Source organism: Lissotriton vulgaris, chromosome 2_1 (genome assembly GCF_964263255.1).
Source record: "Lissotriton vulgaris chromosome 2_1, aLisVul1.2, whole genome shotgun sequence".
Classification (NCBI taxonomy): Eukaryota; Metazoa; Chordata; class Amphibia; order Caudata; family Salamandridae; genus Lissotriton; species Lissotriton vulgaris.
Genome location: NC_141687.1, coordinates 325,223,764 through 325,244,365, shown reverse-complemented (window position 1 = coordinate 325,244,365; position 20,602 = coordinate 325,223,764). Strand labels below are relative to the sequence as shown.

The 20,602-nt window shown below is 46.3% G+C and overlaps 1 protein-coding gene across 2 annotated transcripts in view; it reads right to left on the bottom strand.

The window, feature by feature from the left end:
• CENPV (centromere protein V) overlaps positions 1-13,624 on the bottom strand; it is a 48,754-nt gene extending 35,130 nt beyond the window's left edge. The window contains exons 1-3 of one of the 2 annotated variants that reach the window (XR_015308371.1): positions 11,932-13,624; positions 2,760-2,858; positions 2,076-2,145 (exon numbers count right to left, since the gene is read on the bottom strand). Coding sequence is in view for 1 of the 2 variants with exons in the window: in XM_086955039.1 (XP_086811165.1) it covers positions 2,076-2,145; positions 2,760-2,858; positions 11,932-13,415 (1,653 nt within the window). In the remaining variant the exon portion in view is untranslated. The remainder of the gene's footprint in view (positions 1-2,075; positions 2,146-2,759; positions 2,859-11,931) is intronic. The other variant, XM_086955039.1, reaches the window with a different exon arrangement.
• Positions 13,625-20,602: the final 6,978 nt, after the last annotated feature.

Below are 20,602 nucleotides of genomic sequence, written 5' to 3'. Positions count from 1 at the left end.
AGCATATACCCGTACCAGATTGTACACAATTCGTGGGCAGGGATGCTCACTGATTAGCTCTTGCCATTTCGGCTGCCCGCAGCTCGCCATAATATTAATGGTGTTGTTGGCCTGCCTGGGAAAGAAGTCTCTAGTCTAGACTGATAGAAGACTCAACTTGGTTTCCTTTTACATATGCAAGAGCAACACTCTGACTTTCATGGAAGCTGATAGTACCACCACAGAATAAGTAGGAGGTTGAATTACCTGAGACGAAGATTAGAATATCTTTCCTTGCCCAGTATGTGTAGCTCAGTCTTTGAAATAGGTAAGATTCCAGTGTGGCTACTGTCAGATATGCTGAAACACTTTGACACCCACAAGCTTAAGGATAATTATCTATTTTCAGGAGGAGGAGCGAGTCAATTTTTCAACACATGGATGGCTTAAGGCTTGCATTACGTGGCAAAATTCTGTTATTTTTGTGCTCACTCATAGTGGTACAGAAGACTGAATGCTTGTCAACTTGAATCTAGCTCTTGAAAAGATGTGGTCTGGGAGATTAACTTGCTGTAGATCCTGTTAGTGTCCAGGACTGAGCACAAAAATACATTTGGTGTGAGACCTGAGAAGCCAGAAAAATGGGGATCATGCTGACAGGACAGGAACTGACTCAACGGTCAAGGGGTTTCAGCAATAGGACCTGTACAAGGACGATTGTGGAGTGGTTAATAGGTGGTCCCTAAGGAGCCACGGACACTTCCATATCCTTCATCTAGGCACTCCACGTATAAAAAAGACGTCTGAAACTCGGGGCCAGGGGATGACAGCATGCTCGCTAATCCAGTAACTGAGAAAGAAGAGATAGGACATTTATGAAAACATCCCATTGAGGGACTTCCAACAGGGACCTCCGAAGAGATGGAGCTGGGCATCGGTGAAGTCATGAGTCAAAAATTACGTTGTAACACAAGTAGAATTACTTGTCCATCCAAATTCAGGTGAGGGCTTGTGGAGGGCAAAACCACACACATTTTTGCCAAGGGTTGCTCCTGTGCAAGGACTGCCTACTATCAAGGCTGCTCCAGCTGGCCAACTATAAAGGTACCACCAGCCAAAGCGCTAGCCTCTCATTACTCTTGCCTTTCTTGTGTTTCAGGAAAGAGAGCGACTGCACCCCAACATTGGGAAATGTTGGCCTTTTCAACTTTTTAGGGTGAGGAATTTATTTGCCAAGCAGGAAGACTTGACAACCTGGGAGGAGTTCGAAGTTTAGTCAGGCTTTTTGAGACTGAGCTGTAACACTGGGAGTCCACAAGGAGTTAGCTCTACTCTTCGGCACAATGTTGTGCTGTAAATGGCGCTGACTGACACATGCCCAACTTCTCAATGCCGCGGATCAAAGGCACTGTGTACAGAAGGAGGGACTTGGTCAATCCCACTGTGCGAAATGTCTTCAGCAGAAGAGGGTTTGGCCACTCATGGACCCTCTGCTCTCTGATGCTCTGTCCTTGAATTAAGATAACTATTCTGGCTGAACCCAGTAGTCAGGTAGTGGGTAAAATATGCTTATGTAAAGGAAGACTTTCACCTCCCCAGGCTAAATGGCCACTAAGGATGAAGTCCATAAAGGAAGCACAGGGTTCCCTCAATCACGGATGGTTGCTCAGGACTTCATTCCCGGATACCCTTGACTCCTCTTCTTGCCCATGGCACTTGTGGTGTATCTGCACTATGTATTATATCATCAGCGGTGGAGCCCTGAGGATTTGCATTGAGGCCAACTGTCTCTACCAGGCTTGTAGGTATACGTGATGGTTTTTTCTGGATCTATTCTTGGTACCTGGGATGCTTGCATAAATAAGCTGCTAGAAGCGGTGTCCACTAGGGGAACATTCACTGTTCGACGTTTGAAAGCAAGAAATATATTTGCAAGTACAAAGAAAGCAACAACCTAATTTGAATATGAACCGATCAAAATGAAAATTAGGGTCTGAATTGGTTGGATAATAGCAGACAATGCAAAAGCAACCAGGGTTTATTTACCATGTAGGTAGGATCAACCTTGAAACACGGCAAAGCATCAGCAGACCTACCTTGAGCATCTTGAAGCGTGAAGCAGGAACAATGAAGTGGCGGTTTTGTTTCTTAACACAAATGCTGCAGCTGCAAGAAGCAAAAACAGGAAGTAAAAGTCTGCTGTACACCAAGTCTCGTGATGGGGGAATGATGAACAGAGTGTAAGGCATTCACTAGAGTAGAATCTACATAGGAGTGAAATGGACTTGTATCAAGCACACTCATTTATTTCATTGATGTCACAAAGGCAAATGCTGACACAAGACCACAGCTCAGCAAAGATGCAAGAATCACAGGCACATCCCACTACCTTCCTATGCTGTTCACAACTCAAGCCTATGTATAAGGGTATTATTAGTTACAAATACAAGAATTTATATTTAGGACTTAAATTGGAGCTTCCGTAAGAAAGATGGTTCCAGTTTAGCAGATGCCAACTGTGTGTAGAAACAAATGCAACAAAATATTCAGATTTTCCTTACGAAACATTAGAAATATGGCAGATTATGGGTGATTCGAGTTGACTTGATCAGGCTTATCTTCTGAAAAGAGTTTGAGACTACAAAATGGCCTAAGATAAATAGTGTGTTGTGCATCTTAACAATTGTTTAAGTAAGCACAGTCAGGCAGAAATGGAGCAGCTACTTACCTGAGCAAAAGAACAAAAAAAGAAACACCTATATAATGCAAACGGTACTCACTTGCAATCAAAGACATGAAGATCAGATGGTGCCCAGACCTCGAAACGCACTGCTCCACAGTGGCAGCCTCCATTGTGCTTGATAAGACCTTTATACTCACTGGATGTGGGAAAAATGGGAAGAATAAGAAATGGATAGGATACGGATTAGCATGAATCGCATTGATTCTTCACCACCCTAAAAAACACATGCTTTGCACTTGTGGTTTATAAACATACTGGACTATACATGTATAACAGGTCTTGGCCATCCTAAGATGATGTCACCAGTGACCCTCACCAAACGTCTGTAATACTCTAGCAGCTCTGTTACTCGAGCTTTAACCAATGCCAGACTGCGGAAGGAGGATGGGAGCGTGAGCCAGCAATACCAGACGCGGGCCGAGCCTCGAGTTCTTTGCAATGGAACCTGCCCGGGGGATGACCATGGTCCAGCTTAATTAAAGCATTTCAATCACGTTTGCTGTCTGAGTCAGCCTCCCTACGTGGGAGTGCCATGGGAGCCCCCGGCTGGCTGCCAACCTAACTAATATGGTCCAGTCAGAGGTGTTGGGGGTGGGGGGTGTTGTGTGTGTAAAGGGCCAATATTGACTTACATACGGTTGGCCCTTGACCCTAATAGTAACAGAGAGATTCAAATAAACGATGGAGTACTCAAGTGAGTCTTATGTAATCAGGTTCAGGGGCGTAGCTTCAGGGGGGTGTTGGGAGTGTTTCACACCCCTAATAAATGTATTTTCAAGTACATAGTTGGGTACCGGTGCTTTCGGTCAGGTACGGTGATGTGTCTCTCGGATTTCACATGCACACAGACAAAACACACACACACTCTCCCTGTTTCGAGAGTCTTAAACAATTTTGGCTAGTTTACAAAATACTGTGGGCCTCATTTATGAGAAGTGACGCATCGCTGCATGAAAAGAGTGATGCGTCACTTCTCAGTGAGCCCTCCTTGCGACATGATGGATGCGTCATATTTACTGTATGATGCATCATGTACCAAGGAGTTACAGATTCGTCAGTATTTCTGACGTATCTGCAGGCGCAAAAGTGACGCATTGCTGGAGTGTGTCACAAAATTGACGCAACTCCAGCACTGTGTCCTTTCACCATGTGAAAGGGCCTGCGTCAGCTGCGTACTGTGACGCAGGCTTAAGTTTTTGACGCATTTGCACCCTAGAAGTGGCGCAGTGAAATCTCGTAGATTTCACTGCGTCACTTCTACGAGGCTCACTTACGTGGGAACGCCCACCCTGCATACATTATACCTCAGGTATAATGTAGCACAGGGAATTACAAAGTGACACATCTGCTTAGATGCGTCACTTTGTAAATAGGGCCCACCAGGAGGCATGTTTTACGCCGCCGATACATCACAAAAAGTGACGCAACGGAAGCGCAAAACTGTCGCAAGGCCTCATAAATAAGGCACGGTGTTTCCCCTTACTCAGTACCCCTACCAATCTGTATTCTTCTCCCTTTTCACTACCCCTTAAGCCCCTCTCATGTGTCCTACTTGGCCTAGAATGTATTTTAAAATGATATGCCTGTGCCATTGTTGGAGAACCTGAAGCTCACACCCCCTCAATCTTACTGACCAAGCTACGTACCCTGATCAGGTTAATAACTTAAGCATCTCAACCCGTCACGCTTTCCCTCTTTGTTTTATCTGCACCATATTTAGCCCGGTGCAGTGCCAATGTCCTTTGTTCCCTTCTGTCCGCTGACCCTGTGGGTTGGAGGAGAAACCCCCATCTGCGGTGATCCCGACGTCTCACCTAACATCCTTTGTCTCGTGTCGGTCAGTAGATTGGTTTTCACACTATACTGAAGCCCCGGCTTCAACGAGGCCGGATACAACTTTACAATGTGGTAACGAGGGGCGGTCAGCGTCACTCCACTGACCTTCAATAGCTCGGCGGGTTACTGGAGGGGGGCGCTGTGCGGGGGAGAGGGGTGCCTGACAAGCTGCCGCCTGCTGTCTGACATATGGTTAAAAGCAGCGCATGTGGTACATGCACTTAAGTGAAAGTAAACAAAGAAAGTGAAGGTTGGATCGCCACATTTGATGGACGAGTTAGAATGGAGATAGTGGCCAACCTGGAAAACAGAGGGCCACATACCCTAGCGCACTAACAGAATAAAGCCCCCGTATGCAAAGAGCGCTAGGAATCACAATAATGGCGTTCGCGAGTTTTTTTTAAAGTTTTTTTTAGGGAAAAATATTTTGCCCCGTCGTAAAAGTAACTCTCGAGTACCCTAACAGCAATAACTTTAAACCTGGCTGTAAACGCATTACTGTGGGCAATTCCCATTACAGGAACGTTTCTTTTTTTGCATTTGTTTTATAGCGTGAACCAGGCCCGAGGGCTTTAGAGAACCAGGCGTCACGCGTGTTTTTTCTGCACATGAAAATTACTTGTCATGTAAAGCGCTCTGATACTCGCAAGAGTCTGTTTCGCGCTATATAAAACCTTCAACATAAAAAAAATAGGAGATTTGTAAATTAGGCCTGTTACCAATGTTATGAAACCCACCGCCAGTGACTGTTCCCTTAAGGGTCGAGTTATTGGGGGTCACCTTACCCTTTTTTGTTGCATGGTCTCAGTCACTGAACCGGCAATTTACACATTTATGGCTGGTGCCATTTTTTCAACTTCAGACAGTCTGATTCTGGCACTGTTTGTTTTAGATGACAGGCGTGATTGCAGCTGCGGGTTGTCGGTTTAGAACCGACACTGCTTACCATCAGCATTATTTACTACCGGCGAAGTCTTAGGAGAATGGTAATCTGCCCTCAGATGCATTTTTCAATAATAAAGGTTGTTCTTGTAAGCTGATACAACCTGTAAGGACCACTAGACAGCGTCGATACAAGGGAGATTGGAAAAAAGGTCAAAACGTGCTAGTGTAAGACAACCCCAGGTACCAATACAAAGTTAAAGAAGAACCTAAGATGGGGACAGAATGTCTATGGTTGGGGGGAAGATCCTTCTCCCTTCTGGGCCCCAAGCTCTGGAACTCACTCCCTCAGCACCTACGCTTGGAAACTCACTACACCCACTTCCGTAAAGCCATTAAGACCTGGCTTTTTAACCAGTAACCTGCTCCTGCCTCTCCCCTGAGTTATTCGATCTGCCCATGAGGTTTAGTATCTCCTAGCGCCGGAAAACCCTTTTTGGGTAGCCGTCGCGCTTTAAAAGCCCAATAAATAAATAAGGTTTCCCAGAGCCCTGTTTAACCCAGCCTTATAGACTATAAGGCTGGGTTAAACCTGCCTCTGGGAAACCATACTTTCCGTCCCCATCTTAAACTCTTCTTTAACTTTGTATATAGTCTTGTTCCTAGAATGCACCCCCTCCCCCCCCCCCCCCCAAAAAAAAACTTTTAGAGCACTGAATGAATGATTTCAATGTGGCTTTTCTGTCTTGTAACCTCAGGCAACTTCAACAAGTAAGTGTCTAGTCTTCATTGGGCCACTCTGTCACAGAGGACATTAGGTGCAAGGGGAGTTTCATTTGTCTTCATGCTCAGATAATGGTGACATGTTTGTCAGTGTTCACCATGAGGTGTAGTTGATGGTCAATGTGGACTTCATTCCTTTCTTCCAAAGCCCTGATCCAAGTCAGCTGGCACCTGGAGACGCCCATTCCTTCCAGACTTAAAATGATACACAGATTAATATGCAACTCTTCAAAACACATCTGGCAACTCCCTGCAGAATTACTAACACAACTGACAGAAAAACGAGAGTATAAAGAAAATTCCAAACCTCATTGGGATTATGATTAAAAAAATAATAGATTGAGTGAAGTGCATAGAGGATAGCCATGGAATGAGGGAAAGCCAGTGGATCAAATGGTTTTTTTTTATAATATTGTGAGAATTTCTGATGCTAACCACAAGGTCATAGTCAACTGCATGCTATAGTAAATTGTTTCTCAATATCTGAAGAATGATATGAGTTACCATTTCAACAATAATTTCTTCATTATCAGGGAAAACATTCAGATTATTATACTGGCTCCCTCCCGTCCCCACGAAAATGTATTTAACCTCTTCTTTGTTATTCATAAGAAGGTATATCCTTAACATCTCTTTTACATCTTTTAAGTCAGAGGAAACTTTAAATTTGATTTTCACGCAATGCAGAGCCCCTCTGCCTATCAGTATTGGTAGAGTGGAGAACCTACTTTTGCCATGGAAATGCCTAGGATATATTCACTAATACTCCTTACTGTGATCATTTTGCATCACTTGCCGCTCTTTAGCCAAGTTAATATACAGGAACGTAGGTCCAAGGATGTATGGCCCCCGTGCTACATGTTGCTGTGTTTCTAACTGTGGACTGATTCCAGCCACAGAGGTTGGTTCCATTTCAAATGTATAAGTGTGCTTACTCCTGCATTGTTTGTTCTGTCACAGAGCATACCAGAGGATTGCTGCAGCTTACCTCTCACCAAGGATGAGGGTTGCTTGAAGGGGCAGCCTGCTTGCTATCCCACCTTCCCTGTGCTGCTTAAGTGGGCAACCAAAGGGAACTACTGCCTGGCAAGGGACTGGCCTCAGCTAACAGACTTCGCCTACTTTTCTCTTCTGTTGTCATCTCAGGTGGACATTTACTGACGCTCGTGCACTAACAGAAGTAAAATAAGTGAAGAAATCATAGGCCTCACCTGCCAAGCCCATTTATAAAAGAGTGCTGTTCAGAGCACCACAATGCAAGCCTCGCTGCAAGTACTCCAGGTTCGAAGTGAAAAAATGGGGAAGATTTTAAGTAGTAAGTCCAAATCGAGAAACGTTTAATGAGAATACATTTATTTAAATGGGAAATGGAAAAGTAAGAAAACCTTTTAGTGTTCTTTTTCGCTACAGGTGTTAATACTCATAGTATTTTTTCTATAAATCGCAAAACCTAAGATCTAACCCAAAGTGTTACCCCTTTCCAAACCCTTCAAATAACCATAATCCTAGATTACCTACTAACCCATAGCACCGTTTTACAGACTTCCTTTTTATCCTGTGCCCTTTAGCCCTGTTTCTTTTTCCCTAATCTTAGACCGTATTTTCTCCAAACTGTTCACGCTATCTTTCCCAGTCGTTTGCAAATAATTGTGCGTGTGTGAGCACATGTTCAGCTGCCACCACTGATTTCGTGAGAGTTATTCTGCCCGAGTGGCACAGCGGCTTCGCATGCCCGTGTTTACACACTGCCACCAGTCTGACACTGAAGCAGGCGGATTTTCCACTTGGGCTGTCAAACACACTGGGGCTCCATTTCAAACGGCCATGTGTGCATTTAATTGGTTTAAAACTGATTAGCCGAATAGGTTGATTGTTTCCTAATCAGTACGTAATCTTCATCAAGAATGCCCCTACTACTTACAGTTAGCTGCGAAAAACACAGTCTGGCGGATGCTACAGCCATTTAAGCACAGTACGAATCTCAAGCTTTTATTCGACGCTATATCTTCTTGAAAATAATAAATATGAATGTATGTTTGAACGAATGTGTCTGGATTGTCCAGGAGTCCGGCAGTTTGACTCTGGATACCGTTCAGCCTAGAAAATGTTCGATGTTGAAATGTAAACAATGTTTGAAAGATGCACTGGGCTGCGCAGTTATCCGGGTGAATGATGGCGCTGCAGGCATGCGTCCATCTGGGTGTGCGTCTGTAAAACGCTGTACGGCGCAACGACAACACGAGCGCTTTGTGCAGCGCTACATAATAAATATAAGAAAATAAAAGGAGATTTTTGCTTCAGATCAACAGCCCAGGCTCGAGGTATGCACCTAAGCTTATAAATAGGGCACTTTTGTTTTTTCGCATTTTTTTAGTCCGTAATGCTCGAGTTCCCCTGTTTCACGCTAAAACGGAGGAAGGCTCTGTTGGGGTGAAGAGGTTTTTTTGTTTCCCTTTGTTCGGTAAGGAAAGAAGGGCGCCCGGGCGGGGGTCCGCCATCTTTATGTCGCACCCCAACAGCTGCTGAGCCTTCAAATTGCTGATGCTTGCATCGAAGGCGCTAGGTACGGCGCTCCTGTACCGTGCTCTTTCTGTAGGACAACGGTGCACCGTTGTAAGGTCTGCTCAAAGGAAGACACGAAAAATGTAGCCTTCAGACACGTCTAGGTAATTAGTGGATACAAGATATATTTCATGGAAACTCGCTCTCTTTTGTTGTGTTTGTAACATTGTTTATTTAACTGTACATCTACTGAGATCTACTCTGTACGCGCCCATTCCTCAAACCCCAACACGTCCTGTGTGCCCATCCTTCGACAAGCACGGACAGGGGTCCTTCAGACGTTGGGTCACAATGGCGCGAAATCATTCCTTGCAGCTGTGTCCCTCATGTAATGGCGCGTTTCCCTCCTCTGGTTTGAATGCAGACAACAACAACAAAAACACACCTTTCCGCCTACACTCTTAAATGAAAACAACCAGATTTTTTTTTGTTTTCAAATGAGCGCCCCGCTGTCAGTGGCCCCATCCCCTTCTCTACCCGGCCGACGGAGGCCCTCAGTGTTGACAATGGAGGGTGGAATGGTTCGGAGGCTTCTCTGTAGGCAGAAAGATCATATTTCAAATATTCCGCTTCCACGTATCCTGTTTCTGCTGCCAAACAGACTTGGAAGGCAGACAAAGAGCGACAGTTTGCCTCTGCGCCCGTTTCTTTATGTGCGCGTCCAGGCGCATTTTAATATATACATTTTGGGGATGACGCCTACAAGGACTTGATAATTAGCATCTACGCGAGTCAGGCAACGAGAGGGTTCATTGTGCTCGGTAACCATAGTGAAGCCACATATGGTAATTACACGGGACGAAGACACGCAATTCCATTGGCTCTCGGCGTTCAAGTCCCGCCGTTGCTATACAAATTCCCTTCTTGGCATCACTGGGCCTTTTTCAAAGGCTTGGGAGTGGGTGAGCCATTTTGAAGCACATCCCTTCCTCTACAGGCGTTAAAGAGCCCGCCATATACAAACGCTCAGGCGGCAACAAAAGCACGACATGCCCAACAAAGGCACTCTAACAACGCCCACTGAAATTCAAAACACAATTCCACAAGGGCGCGCATCCATTAAATAAAAGTTACTGGACAGGCGCGAGTACTACTACCGTGTCAGCAGAAAGACACACGTATCGAATTTCCCTCGGAAAAGACAACCGTGACTGAGCCAAGAGGCAGCAGGTGGGTTCATGCTAGGACAGCCTAACCATTAGGAAATGCAAAAAATATTAATAAAACACAAAAAGGAGTAAGACACCGTCCTGCTTTGCAGCGACAAATAAGTTTTAAAATCACTGTAAAAACCAGAAGCAGCTATATGGACTTGGGTAGGCAGCAGATCGACACTGCGTTACCTATGGAGGGGTTCTAATGAGTGGAAAATTCAGAGCCTTCTTAGGCAACACCAGGGCCTAACCTTTGTTCACCTCGGTCCGCGCTATATAAACCCGCATCAATACACGATAGTGTGAAAGTTGCGAAGACCCCCCTATTCAAGAGACAACATCTAACAAAAGGCCCTCCCGGTCTGCACGCTGCAGCCTTCCTTTAGGCTAATGCCGTGAACTCGGCAGGTGCAACGAGCCACTTTCGGCAAATGATTAACGCATATTTTAAACCATATCAGGCGTCGAGCTTCCAGGAAACAGGGCCACTTGACTGACATACGCTGCCACCCCTCCCCCCGTCCCGCACCATAAAATGCCAATTTTTGCACCAACTGAAGAAAAATCGATAGACATGACAGAGAAACTGTGGCAAGGAGTAGGAGAGACAGGAACTCGGATCAGGCGGGATACTAATGCCAAGAAACAGATCGGAGAACGGCGCAATAGGTCAGCGGGAAATACGGGAATGGTGGAAGGCGAGAGAGGTTGGAAGGTGACAGCCCTAAATCTGGTGGACCATGCAGATACTGTACGCCACCCAGGCAGCACCCCCCTCACATAGTACCAGGCCTGGACAGTTTAATCAAAGCGCCACGATGCCTCTGGGACTGTTGTTAAGACTATTGCATTTCATAAATAAACAGCGCAATCAAGCACAGGAGGCGAACAATGCCACCGAGCAGGCAGACTTGATGGCACACAAAAGCAGCGAGCAAACAGTACAGGGGTACATCAATGTGAGCACGTGGCATTTCCTCCCCCCCCCCCCCCCCCCCCCCCCACATTCAGTGGACTCAAAGATGAGAATTGTAACGGAATGATGGAAGGAAAAGGAAGAAGATCCGTGAGATGTAGGGAATTTAATGGAAGCAGTCAGGTGATGGGCGCACTGCGAGACCAGCAGGGCAGGTGGAAATGCTAAGATTGATGTTGACAATCAGGTCAAACTCTGCCCGTTCGGAGGTGGGTCACTTCATGCCTAGCAGAGGGTGGCGTGTGGGTGCGGGAGAAGGCAAGGCAGGTGAGTGTGCTCAGCAAGAGAAAGAGTACAATAAGCCAGACCATGAGAGCACACGTCACCTCTTGTCGGGGCTATGAGGGCCATAGGTCAGCAGGTGTCAGTTGCAGAGTTCATCAGGAGGTGAGAGCACAGGGTAACTTATGTGAATTTAGCAGAGCATGTTAGCAGGTGTCAAGGGTCAGCGTGCGGTAGAATGGGCATGGGTCTACAAGGAAGAGCATGTGGCATGGCACCTTGTCGGCAGAGTAAGGGCAAGCAGGTCGGTCTACAGGGTGCAGCAGGGCACCGTAGCCGGGCCCAGTTCACTCAGATTACTATGTTCAGCAAAGCAGAACATAGTGGGGTTAACAGTCACAAGTCGGCTAGAGATAAAGGGGCACTGGTCACATTGCATAGCGTGGGTTTAGCACAAGTCATAATGAGGTAGACGGATAATGATCGCATGGAATAAGGTTAGCTCTAGGGACCTAAATGTAGGTGGGCAGTGGCCATAGGGGGGGGGGGGGGGGGGGGGGGGTGGAGGTAGATGGATACTGATCGCAGATAGCGTGAGGTTAGCATAGGTCACCTAGGGGTAAATGGGTGCCACTGGTCACATTGCAGAGCGCGGGATTGGCGTAAGTCATATTGAGGTAGATGTGCACGGCCCAATTGCGTGGCGTGGATCTGGCACATGTCATCTCGTGCACTTGTTAAGCGTGGGCTGTCCGCAGGTGCGCAATTCTGCCCCCATCCCATCCCATACTCACTAGGAGTCCAACAGGAGTTTGGCGGCTGCTTCGGGACTCAGTTTCTGCAGCTTCTGGAAGTTGTGCCAGCGCTCCCGTTGCGTGCCCAGGTCCAGAAGTGAAGCGCTCTTGGCAGGCTGAGGGGTGGCGGGGGCCTTCTTCGGCGGCGGGGGAGACGGGGAGCGGGCGGCAGGGGGCTTCCGGGCCTGAGGGGGAGACTGGGAGCGGGCGGCGGGAGCCTTCCGCGCCGGGGGAGACTGCGAGCGGGCGGCAGGCGCCTTCCGGGCCTGCGGTGGGGACAGAGAGCGGGCGGCCGGTGCTCTGCGTGGCTGGGCGGGAGAAGCGGCTGCGGGGTTCTGGGCGGGGGCCTTGCGGGCCGGCTGCGGGGACTTGGGTGCTGCTGCAGCAGGAGCCTTCGGCGGGGACTGCGAGCGAGCGGCTGCCGGCTTCAGAGGGGACCGGGACCGAGCGCTCACAGACTTCCGATTCTTCACCGGGGAGCGGGCCCGAGCCTTCGGCGGGCTCCGGGAGCGAGCCGCGGGGGGTTTGCGGGGCTGCGGGGGAGAGCGGGACCGGGCCGCGGGGGTCTTCAACGGGGACCGGGAGCGGGCTGCCGGGGCCCGGGGTTGAGGAGGGGTGCGTGCCTGCAGCGGAGATCGGGGAGGAGGTGTCCGGGGCGGTGGGGGTGTTTGGGACTTTTTCTGTGGGGGTGCCGGAGGCTGGGACTTTTTTTGTGGGGGTGCCGGAGGCTGGGACTTTTTCTGTGGCGGGGGCTGCGACTTTTTCTGTGGCGGGGGTGCCGGAGACTGAGGCTTTGTAGGTGAGGGCGACCTGACCCGAGGTGGAGGGCGATTTTTGCTCGGGGTGGGGGACTGAGGTTTCACGGGGGCAGGAGGCTTGGACTTGGCAGGAGGTGGGGACTGGGGCTTCGCGGGCGGTGGTGACCGGGACGTCGCCGGCGAGGGGGTCTTGGTAGGAGGCGGTGTGCGGACCTTGGGGGGTGGCCGAGACTTCGCCAACGGCAGTCGGGACTTGGCCGCTGCAGGCGACTTGGGCTTCACCGGAGTGCTCTTGGGCTTCACAGGGGTGCTTTGGGGCTTCACTGGGGTGCTCTGGGGCTTCACTGGGGTGCTCTGGGGCTTCACTGGGGTGCTCTGGGGCTTCACCGGAGGGGGTTTCACCTTCGCCGGAGTCGCCTCTGACTTCGGCGGAGGGGACTTGATCTTGGCAGGGGTCGCCTGGGGCTTAGCCGGGGACTTCTGGGCTTTGGAGGCTGGCAGTGTCCGCACTTTGGGGGGAGGACGGCTCTTGGCTGCAGGAGACGCTGCCACCTTACGGGACGGGGTCGGGGTCTTGAGCGGGGTCGTCTTGAAGCCCTTGCCTGGGCTGACCAGGGGGCTCTTGGGCGCCACCGCCACAACCCCGCGCCGACCCCTCTGCGCGGCAATGCCTGGGACCGCGCCCCCGCTCTTTCCGCTCCGCGCCACCTTCTTCGCCTTCGCCATGCTGTGCCCGCCGCCGCCTCCTCGCTCTGCCTGGGGATGTCAGCGCGCCTGGGTCCCGCTCTGCTCGCTAGTCGGCGCTTTGTCTCTAGCTTTTCTTTCTTCCCTCGCAGTTGAAAATGGCGACCCCCTCCCGACCACCAGCAGTTACTGCCTCTCCATCACCTGCCCGAAGTGTGATATGTTATACCCCTCCCTCCCTCCTGCCTCCCCTCCGCGGCCGCGGCTGCACCAGGGGGCGCCCTCGAGTCGCTTCCCGCCTATCCCTATAAAGAGGACGCATTACAACTACAAACAATATTTAACGCCCATTTTTTCAAACGATTACAAACACTCCCTGTTTGTGCACCACATCAAACTGCGTGGAAACTAGAACAGGGTCACTCCCGACGAGTTTTTCCCCAGTTGCATCCCTTCCGCGGTACACTGCTCAAGGTTCCGCCATCTCCCAGTGCGGGACCGCAGCATCCATCTTGTGTTTTTTTAGGTCGATGTCACAAAAGCTTTGTTTAAAGACTGGTACCAGCACACGGTACTACATATATGGCACGTTTGTTTACTTATGTGCGAGACTGCATTATGCCCTAACGCGTCAATTGAGGGCAAAGGGGCAATGTGCGTGTGATTTGTGGGCGGTAGGGTGTATGTTCTTGCATTAACTCCACTCCACCATTTCTTCTCAATTGAAAATGTCGAGAGGATCCTGGTAGAAAACGACCCTATGACTCTACGGAGTAAAATGGGCTGCGCAGGGGCGGGTACTTAATGTAGCGGTGTCATAAGCACAGGGTTCAGACGATCACCGACGCTCTCCCCACTAATGCATCCTGCCTGAGCCCTTTGTCCCACACGAAAGAAGAGAGAAGGCTTTCACCTGTCATTAGACGTTTGTTCCAGAAAACCCGTTTATTCCGATTCACTCCCAGATCCACAAGACATCTCCCACTTCTGAAAAAAAAGCGTTTGTTGCAACTTATCGTCCAATATTTACTTTGTGGAATCTTGTATAGATTATAACAATGCGGGACACAATGTGGCGAGAACATGGGGTGATTGGGGGTTATATGATGCCTGGGTGTTCGTTCGTTAAATGGTTAGATGGTGGAACGGGCAGCAACGCTGTAAACTCAGCCATTTGGCATGTGTCACCCTCTTTTCAGTATACACCCCCCCCCCTGCAAGTTCGCAACACTGTTCTCTATTTACTTTAACGAGATCTTCCTCTTAAACGTATGTCCTTCCCCTCATTCGAGAGCTGTGGGTTAGCAGGTGTGAGGAGCTGTTCGCTGCTGATCTTCTTTACTTATCAAGCAATACAAGTACTTTTCACATCTGTTGATCAGTTTCTCCACTCTATGGAAGGGGACCCGCAATGAGAAGGATGGGATAATTCTAAAGAATAGCACATGTGGTAAAAGTGAAAACAAATTCTTTAAAGAGCCAACATTGATAGACCTTTTTAACATATTAAGGGGCCGATTATGATGGAGGACGTACCTGAGTCCGTCCGCCACCATAGAGTAGGAGGGAACCTCCGCATGGCCTGCGGAGTTCCCTCCTGTGCAATTAGGATGTGACCGCCACCCTGGCGGTCACATCCTCTATTTTTACCATTGCGGCGGATGCGGCTTCAAGCTGCATCTGCCGCAATGGTAAAAATGCATACATTGCATTTGTATGCAGAAAGCGGCAGGCATCGTGTGGTGCCTGCCGATTTCTGCATACAAATGCAGGGGGGTACCATAGGTACCCCCCACGTGCACCCCCCACCCTCCCTTCACACAGGGGGCCCGCAACGGGCCCCCGCAGTGAAGTTACACATGCTTTTCCACGGCAGAAAACCCGCCGCGGAAAAGCATTTGAAACAGCCCATCCTAATATGGCTGACGGTGTCTGAGAGACACCGTCACCATATCAGAGCTTTTCCGCCGCGGTTGTAAGCCAACCGCGGCGGAAAAGCTGCGGACGGAAACCAGGACCCACCAGCCATCCTAATGTGGCGGTGGGTCTTTGGTGGGTCCGCTGCGGTTTTTCTGCATCCTCCGGGCCGGCGGTGGCTTCCGCCGGCCCGGAGGATGCGGAAAAAACGCAATCGTAATAGGCCCCTAAGTACTGAAGAACATATTTGAGAACCTATCTCTTTTAGACTAGACCATTCTGCACCGAATCCAGATACACCAATTTTTTCCTGATCATCTCCAAATGTGCAAACCAAAAGGTGCAAGGCAGGGTAATATGCAACACCCATATTATTTTCTCTCAAATATTCTTCATCCACAAAACCACAGGACATTGTAATTTCCACTCCTTCACAAATTGGTTAATTCTTTTAATCATACTACTGGTTCGAGGACAGTATAAAGGTCTTTTTTTATCTGCTGTTTTCTCCATTCAAGAAACTGCATCATATTCATGTTATAGGAATGAAATTAACCATTATTTGTTAAGGTAGGCAACCCTTTCGTTAAAAACACATTTTGCTGAAAAATCCAATACACATTCAGTAGTTTTTGAAGAAGAATATTTGTATTCCACACAATTCGAAAAGCAGTGTAACAGAACATATCATATTGTTTGCCCTCTCTCAAAATATTAAATGGGTCTGAAAAGTCCATGGTCAGAGGTTCCCAACATCTAACATATAAAGTAAACAGCATCATTAGAACCGTCTTGCATCAACACTGTTTATCTGACAGAACTCATTCTCAGCAAGGCCTCAGAAATTCTTTAGTTTTGTCATCCTTGCTTAGCCACCAAAATATTGTTTTTACCTCCTCTTTGAACTCTCTTTGTAAGAAAGGTGCAGAGGAAGTGCAACACTAATCCTACACATAGCAGTAACAAGAATGCAGGGATAGCCATTTCCAGGATGTAGGATTACCTGACCATTACCGATTTTGGACTCATAAATGGTGAATGCCATTACGAATCGGAGCTTGCACACTGGTTCCCTCAGATTGCCGGCATACTAGCTCCTATTCTTCTCGTTTTAACTTGTTTCTTGGTTTTCCTAGCAACAGTGTGCTTGGGAAGAAAAACATTACACTTTAAACAAGAATTTTAAAGTCCGAAGCAGGTGAAAACTCATGTTTCTGCCAGCATTAGCAGATTGCAATGATGGATTTAGCAGCATTGGTACCTACATAACAATGGTGTACTTCTTACATGATCTTTAATCACGAAACATGACATAGGTCATCACACACTTGACATCTTTTCCTAAGTCTATAAATTTGCCACAGAGCAAAAACACACTGAACCTCAGCAACAACTTCCCTTATTACTCAACCCAATAACATTTTCAGTCATAAATTTAGGATTGGAGTGCACTCTGTTCAATTTTATTCATTAGTACTTCACATCAGAGTTGTGGTTAACTCCAAGCTGTTGAATAAAAGACCTCTTTATTCCAAACTTAAAAAACGTTCTTTGTTGACATTGATAAAATCAATGATTCAGCCAATGCATTTAATTTTATATACAGAACAAATGGCAAATCATTTGACTAAGCGAAGAGCAAGAAATGGCATATTTCTCAGAATTTATAATAAGTCCATAATAGATATTAGAGTTGAGGAAAATGTAAATTAAAACACATATGATTAAAGTCAATTATATGTGTCTATCATGTTGATCAATGTAACAGTTCAGCCATTCTTACCTGAGTACATATTTTTCCCCAAAGTAATGATTATTTGTCATTATACCTTCACTATATTTTTGGATCACATCCTTGTTTATATGTGACACACGGTTGGACAGTATCGTTTTTTGTGGATTTGAACATTGTGTATTTCATGGTCTTGTAATACAAGATTTTCATAGTTTAGTCTTTAAAGTGTATGAAACATCTCTTACATTTTTTTATTTGTTTAATTTCAGTCATGAAGAACGAAAAGCTGAAGCCTTGATTTCCCTATGTGGACATCTTTCAAGTTTGGAATAAAGAAGTCTTTTGTACAGCAGTTTGGAGTCTAGGATTAGCCAGGTTGATATGACGTATTTATAAATCCGACATAAAGGAGTGTACCTCATCACTATATTTTTACTCATAAACTCACAAGTGGAACACATTTATGGCCGCCAAGAGCTAGTCCTCTTCCTACAAACATTCTCATAAAAGCTTCCAAATGATTTGTAATGCATGTTATAGACGTTTCCTTTTATGCCGCCCACTCACAAAAAAGTGTATAACTCCCAGTCATATTCAAATGACTTGTGTGTTCTAGAATTTTCTTCCTATGCCAGCCATTCACAACAAATTGTAGAATACCCTATCACATTATTAAGCATAGCCATAATCCAGGCATGGCGCACCGTCTCCAAGGTATCAGTGACCAAAGCTGCAGCAGACTTATTCTTATCATCTTGCAGAAGTTACACCAGATGGGGTAACCTTGATAAACAGTTCAGCCATTCTTACCTCAGAACATATTTTACCCCAAAATTATCTATACACAACTTGTCAGCATTCTCAGTAAGCAGGCTGATGTTTTACCTGTGTGACTACTTTGCAACAAAAAAACGAATGGTTTATATTCTGGTTCAAATCTCAAACGGTCTTGTTCAAGGAGATGTCGTAAAAAAAAATTACTGCCCACGAGCAAGTTAGGGCTTCCGTCTTCAGTAGGTAATATCGTTTGAAAGACTAGATAGGCTTAAGAAATAGGGTTTTCTATTTCTTTCACACACTAGGAAAGAACAGCTCTGTACCAATAGAACACATTTTGCTTCACCAGAGAAAGGTTCGAGTGCAGGGAATTTAATAATAGCCTTTTGATACCATTAAATACCTCCTGATGCTTCTTCCACTCAAACGTGACTCCCTTCTTGAGCATCACCCTAAATGGTTCTGTTAACATAGAAAATCCTAAGGCAAACCAAATATAAATCAGCTAAAACCTACTTCAAAATCACATTATTTTTTTCCAATGTCCATGCAAAAAATAAGAATGTCATTGTAAGAAACTAGATTATTATTTGGGGTGGGTGACGGGCCAGTTTAAATAATAATTACAACTTTAGTCTGGATGATCGCTTAAAGTCACTAAGTTAACCTGCGCTCAGCTTCGTGGTAGCTATGGCACAGAGCAAAGATGCTTCACTTAGGGCAATGTGTAAAGTATTTATGCAGTACCAATGATATTAATGATCGATGTGTGCTGCACACATACACTTGGCAGAAGTACATACGTGTTACCGCTAGAGACATGGCCACTTCCTGATTGCAACTGTACTACTATTCACTATCATTTACTGAACCAACCAAATGACTGATACAAAAAAATGATATATATTGTGTATGTCTGTTTTGTTAACTAAAAACTCAATAAAACAGATTCAAACAAGAAAAAAGTATTTATGCAGTACCAAAACAATAATAAAGTCAAAATGCAAAACAATAAAAACAATAAAAATCCCAAAACAAATTCGAAAAACTAGGGTATAATTTAATAGACAAAATGGCACCAACATGACAAAAATCCAATAAGTGGTACTCTGGATATACATTTTTAAAGTTTTAGGTAGAACTAGCACCACAAAGCGCGAGGCGCGAATGATAGTCTATGTTTGTGGTAGTCTGGGACCTAGTCGTGATTTGAGGCTGACAGCAGTGGAGGATACACCAACCAGGTTCGTCCAGGGCAAACATTTTGCCTTCGGACTTAGGGCCTGATTTTGAGTTGGCGGTCTTCCTGCGGGCCGCCACACGAGCACCACGCAGGAAAACCGCTAAACTTGAAGTCAGACTACCAGCAGGATTACGAGCTTATGTCTGGCGGGCGGTGTGTGCTGCAGCAGTGCCTTTCTAAGGCTCAAAGTAGAGCTATAGAAAGACAGCGCAATGGGACAGCGAAGCATGTTTCATCTCCAGGCGCTGCAAATAAATCTTGAATCTTCAGTAACCAGTCACAATCTACTAAAATCTTCTTGTCAAGAGAGTAACATTCTGTGCATGATCTTAAATCGCTCAATTTAATAAATGGAGAAACAAAATACGATTTATTTATTGTTTCAGCTATTTATCCCCACACAATTGTTTTAGGAGACATGAAAGAACCTATCTTATGGTCAGTCGTACATTCCTCACTTTGGACCCGATTCACAGAACTAACTTAAGACAAAATCCTAAACTTACTACCATTTTGGTATTCACGGAAGGCACTTACTTATTTTAGTATTCACAGAAGGCACTTACTCATTTTGGTATTGACAGAAGGCACTTACTTATTGATGAGTAAATGCCTTCTGTGAATACCAAAATGAACAGCTTACTCATTTTGAGTAACTTACACATTTTGGTATTCACAGAAGGCACTTACTCATTGAGGAGTAAGTGCCTTCTGTGAATACCAAAATGAGTAAGTGCCTTCGGTGAATACCAAAATGAGCAATTCCCTTATGTGAATACCAAAATGTTAGTAAGTTTAGGATTTTGTCTTAAATTAGTTCTGTGAATCTTGCCCTTTGTGTTTTACATGAATGTCATATTTCTTTAGTTTAATTTCATTAGTAAATCCTATAACATTCTCCAAATTTTTTTGATTTTTTTAAAAAGTCAAACAGTTCTTGCCACCTGTCTGTCAATCACAGTTTCCAACCTAAAACATGATAGGCCTCATTTTTAGTTAGGTGGGGGCAGTGGAGGCACCACCTCTGCTCCCGAGCCATGGCATGTGTGCCAAAGTTAGGCCCTCTTTATGAGTATCCTCCTAATTCTGATTGGGACGGAAGTGGGAGTTACAAGCCTCTTCTGAAATATGAGATTTAGCATAACTCAGCATATTTGTTGTCTATCACCAAGAGACTCGACCTGCTAAAGGCAGATGAGGTGTCTTGATGAAATACCAGAGAAATGAGAAACTACCAGGGGAATGTTGTCTGGAATTACCATAACCATTGGTATTTTTTTTACCTCTAATGGGATTGTCAGAGTCTAGTGCATAATACCGGGTAACTTCGCTGCACATTGGAGTTGCTGATGCCACCTGTATCCATTACTAAGGGAGGGAGGGTGGCAGAAGTTACGGGCCAAGCTCAGAGGCTCTTAGAATGAGGTCCTTATAATTTGCTACTGCGCCTTCTTACTTCCCTATGCAGCTACTGTCATAGTTGCCGGAACCAGCAGGATCACTCACTGAGTAAAAAGCGGCCTCCGAGATATGCAGCGATCTGCAAGTCATTAATTA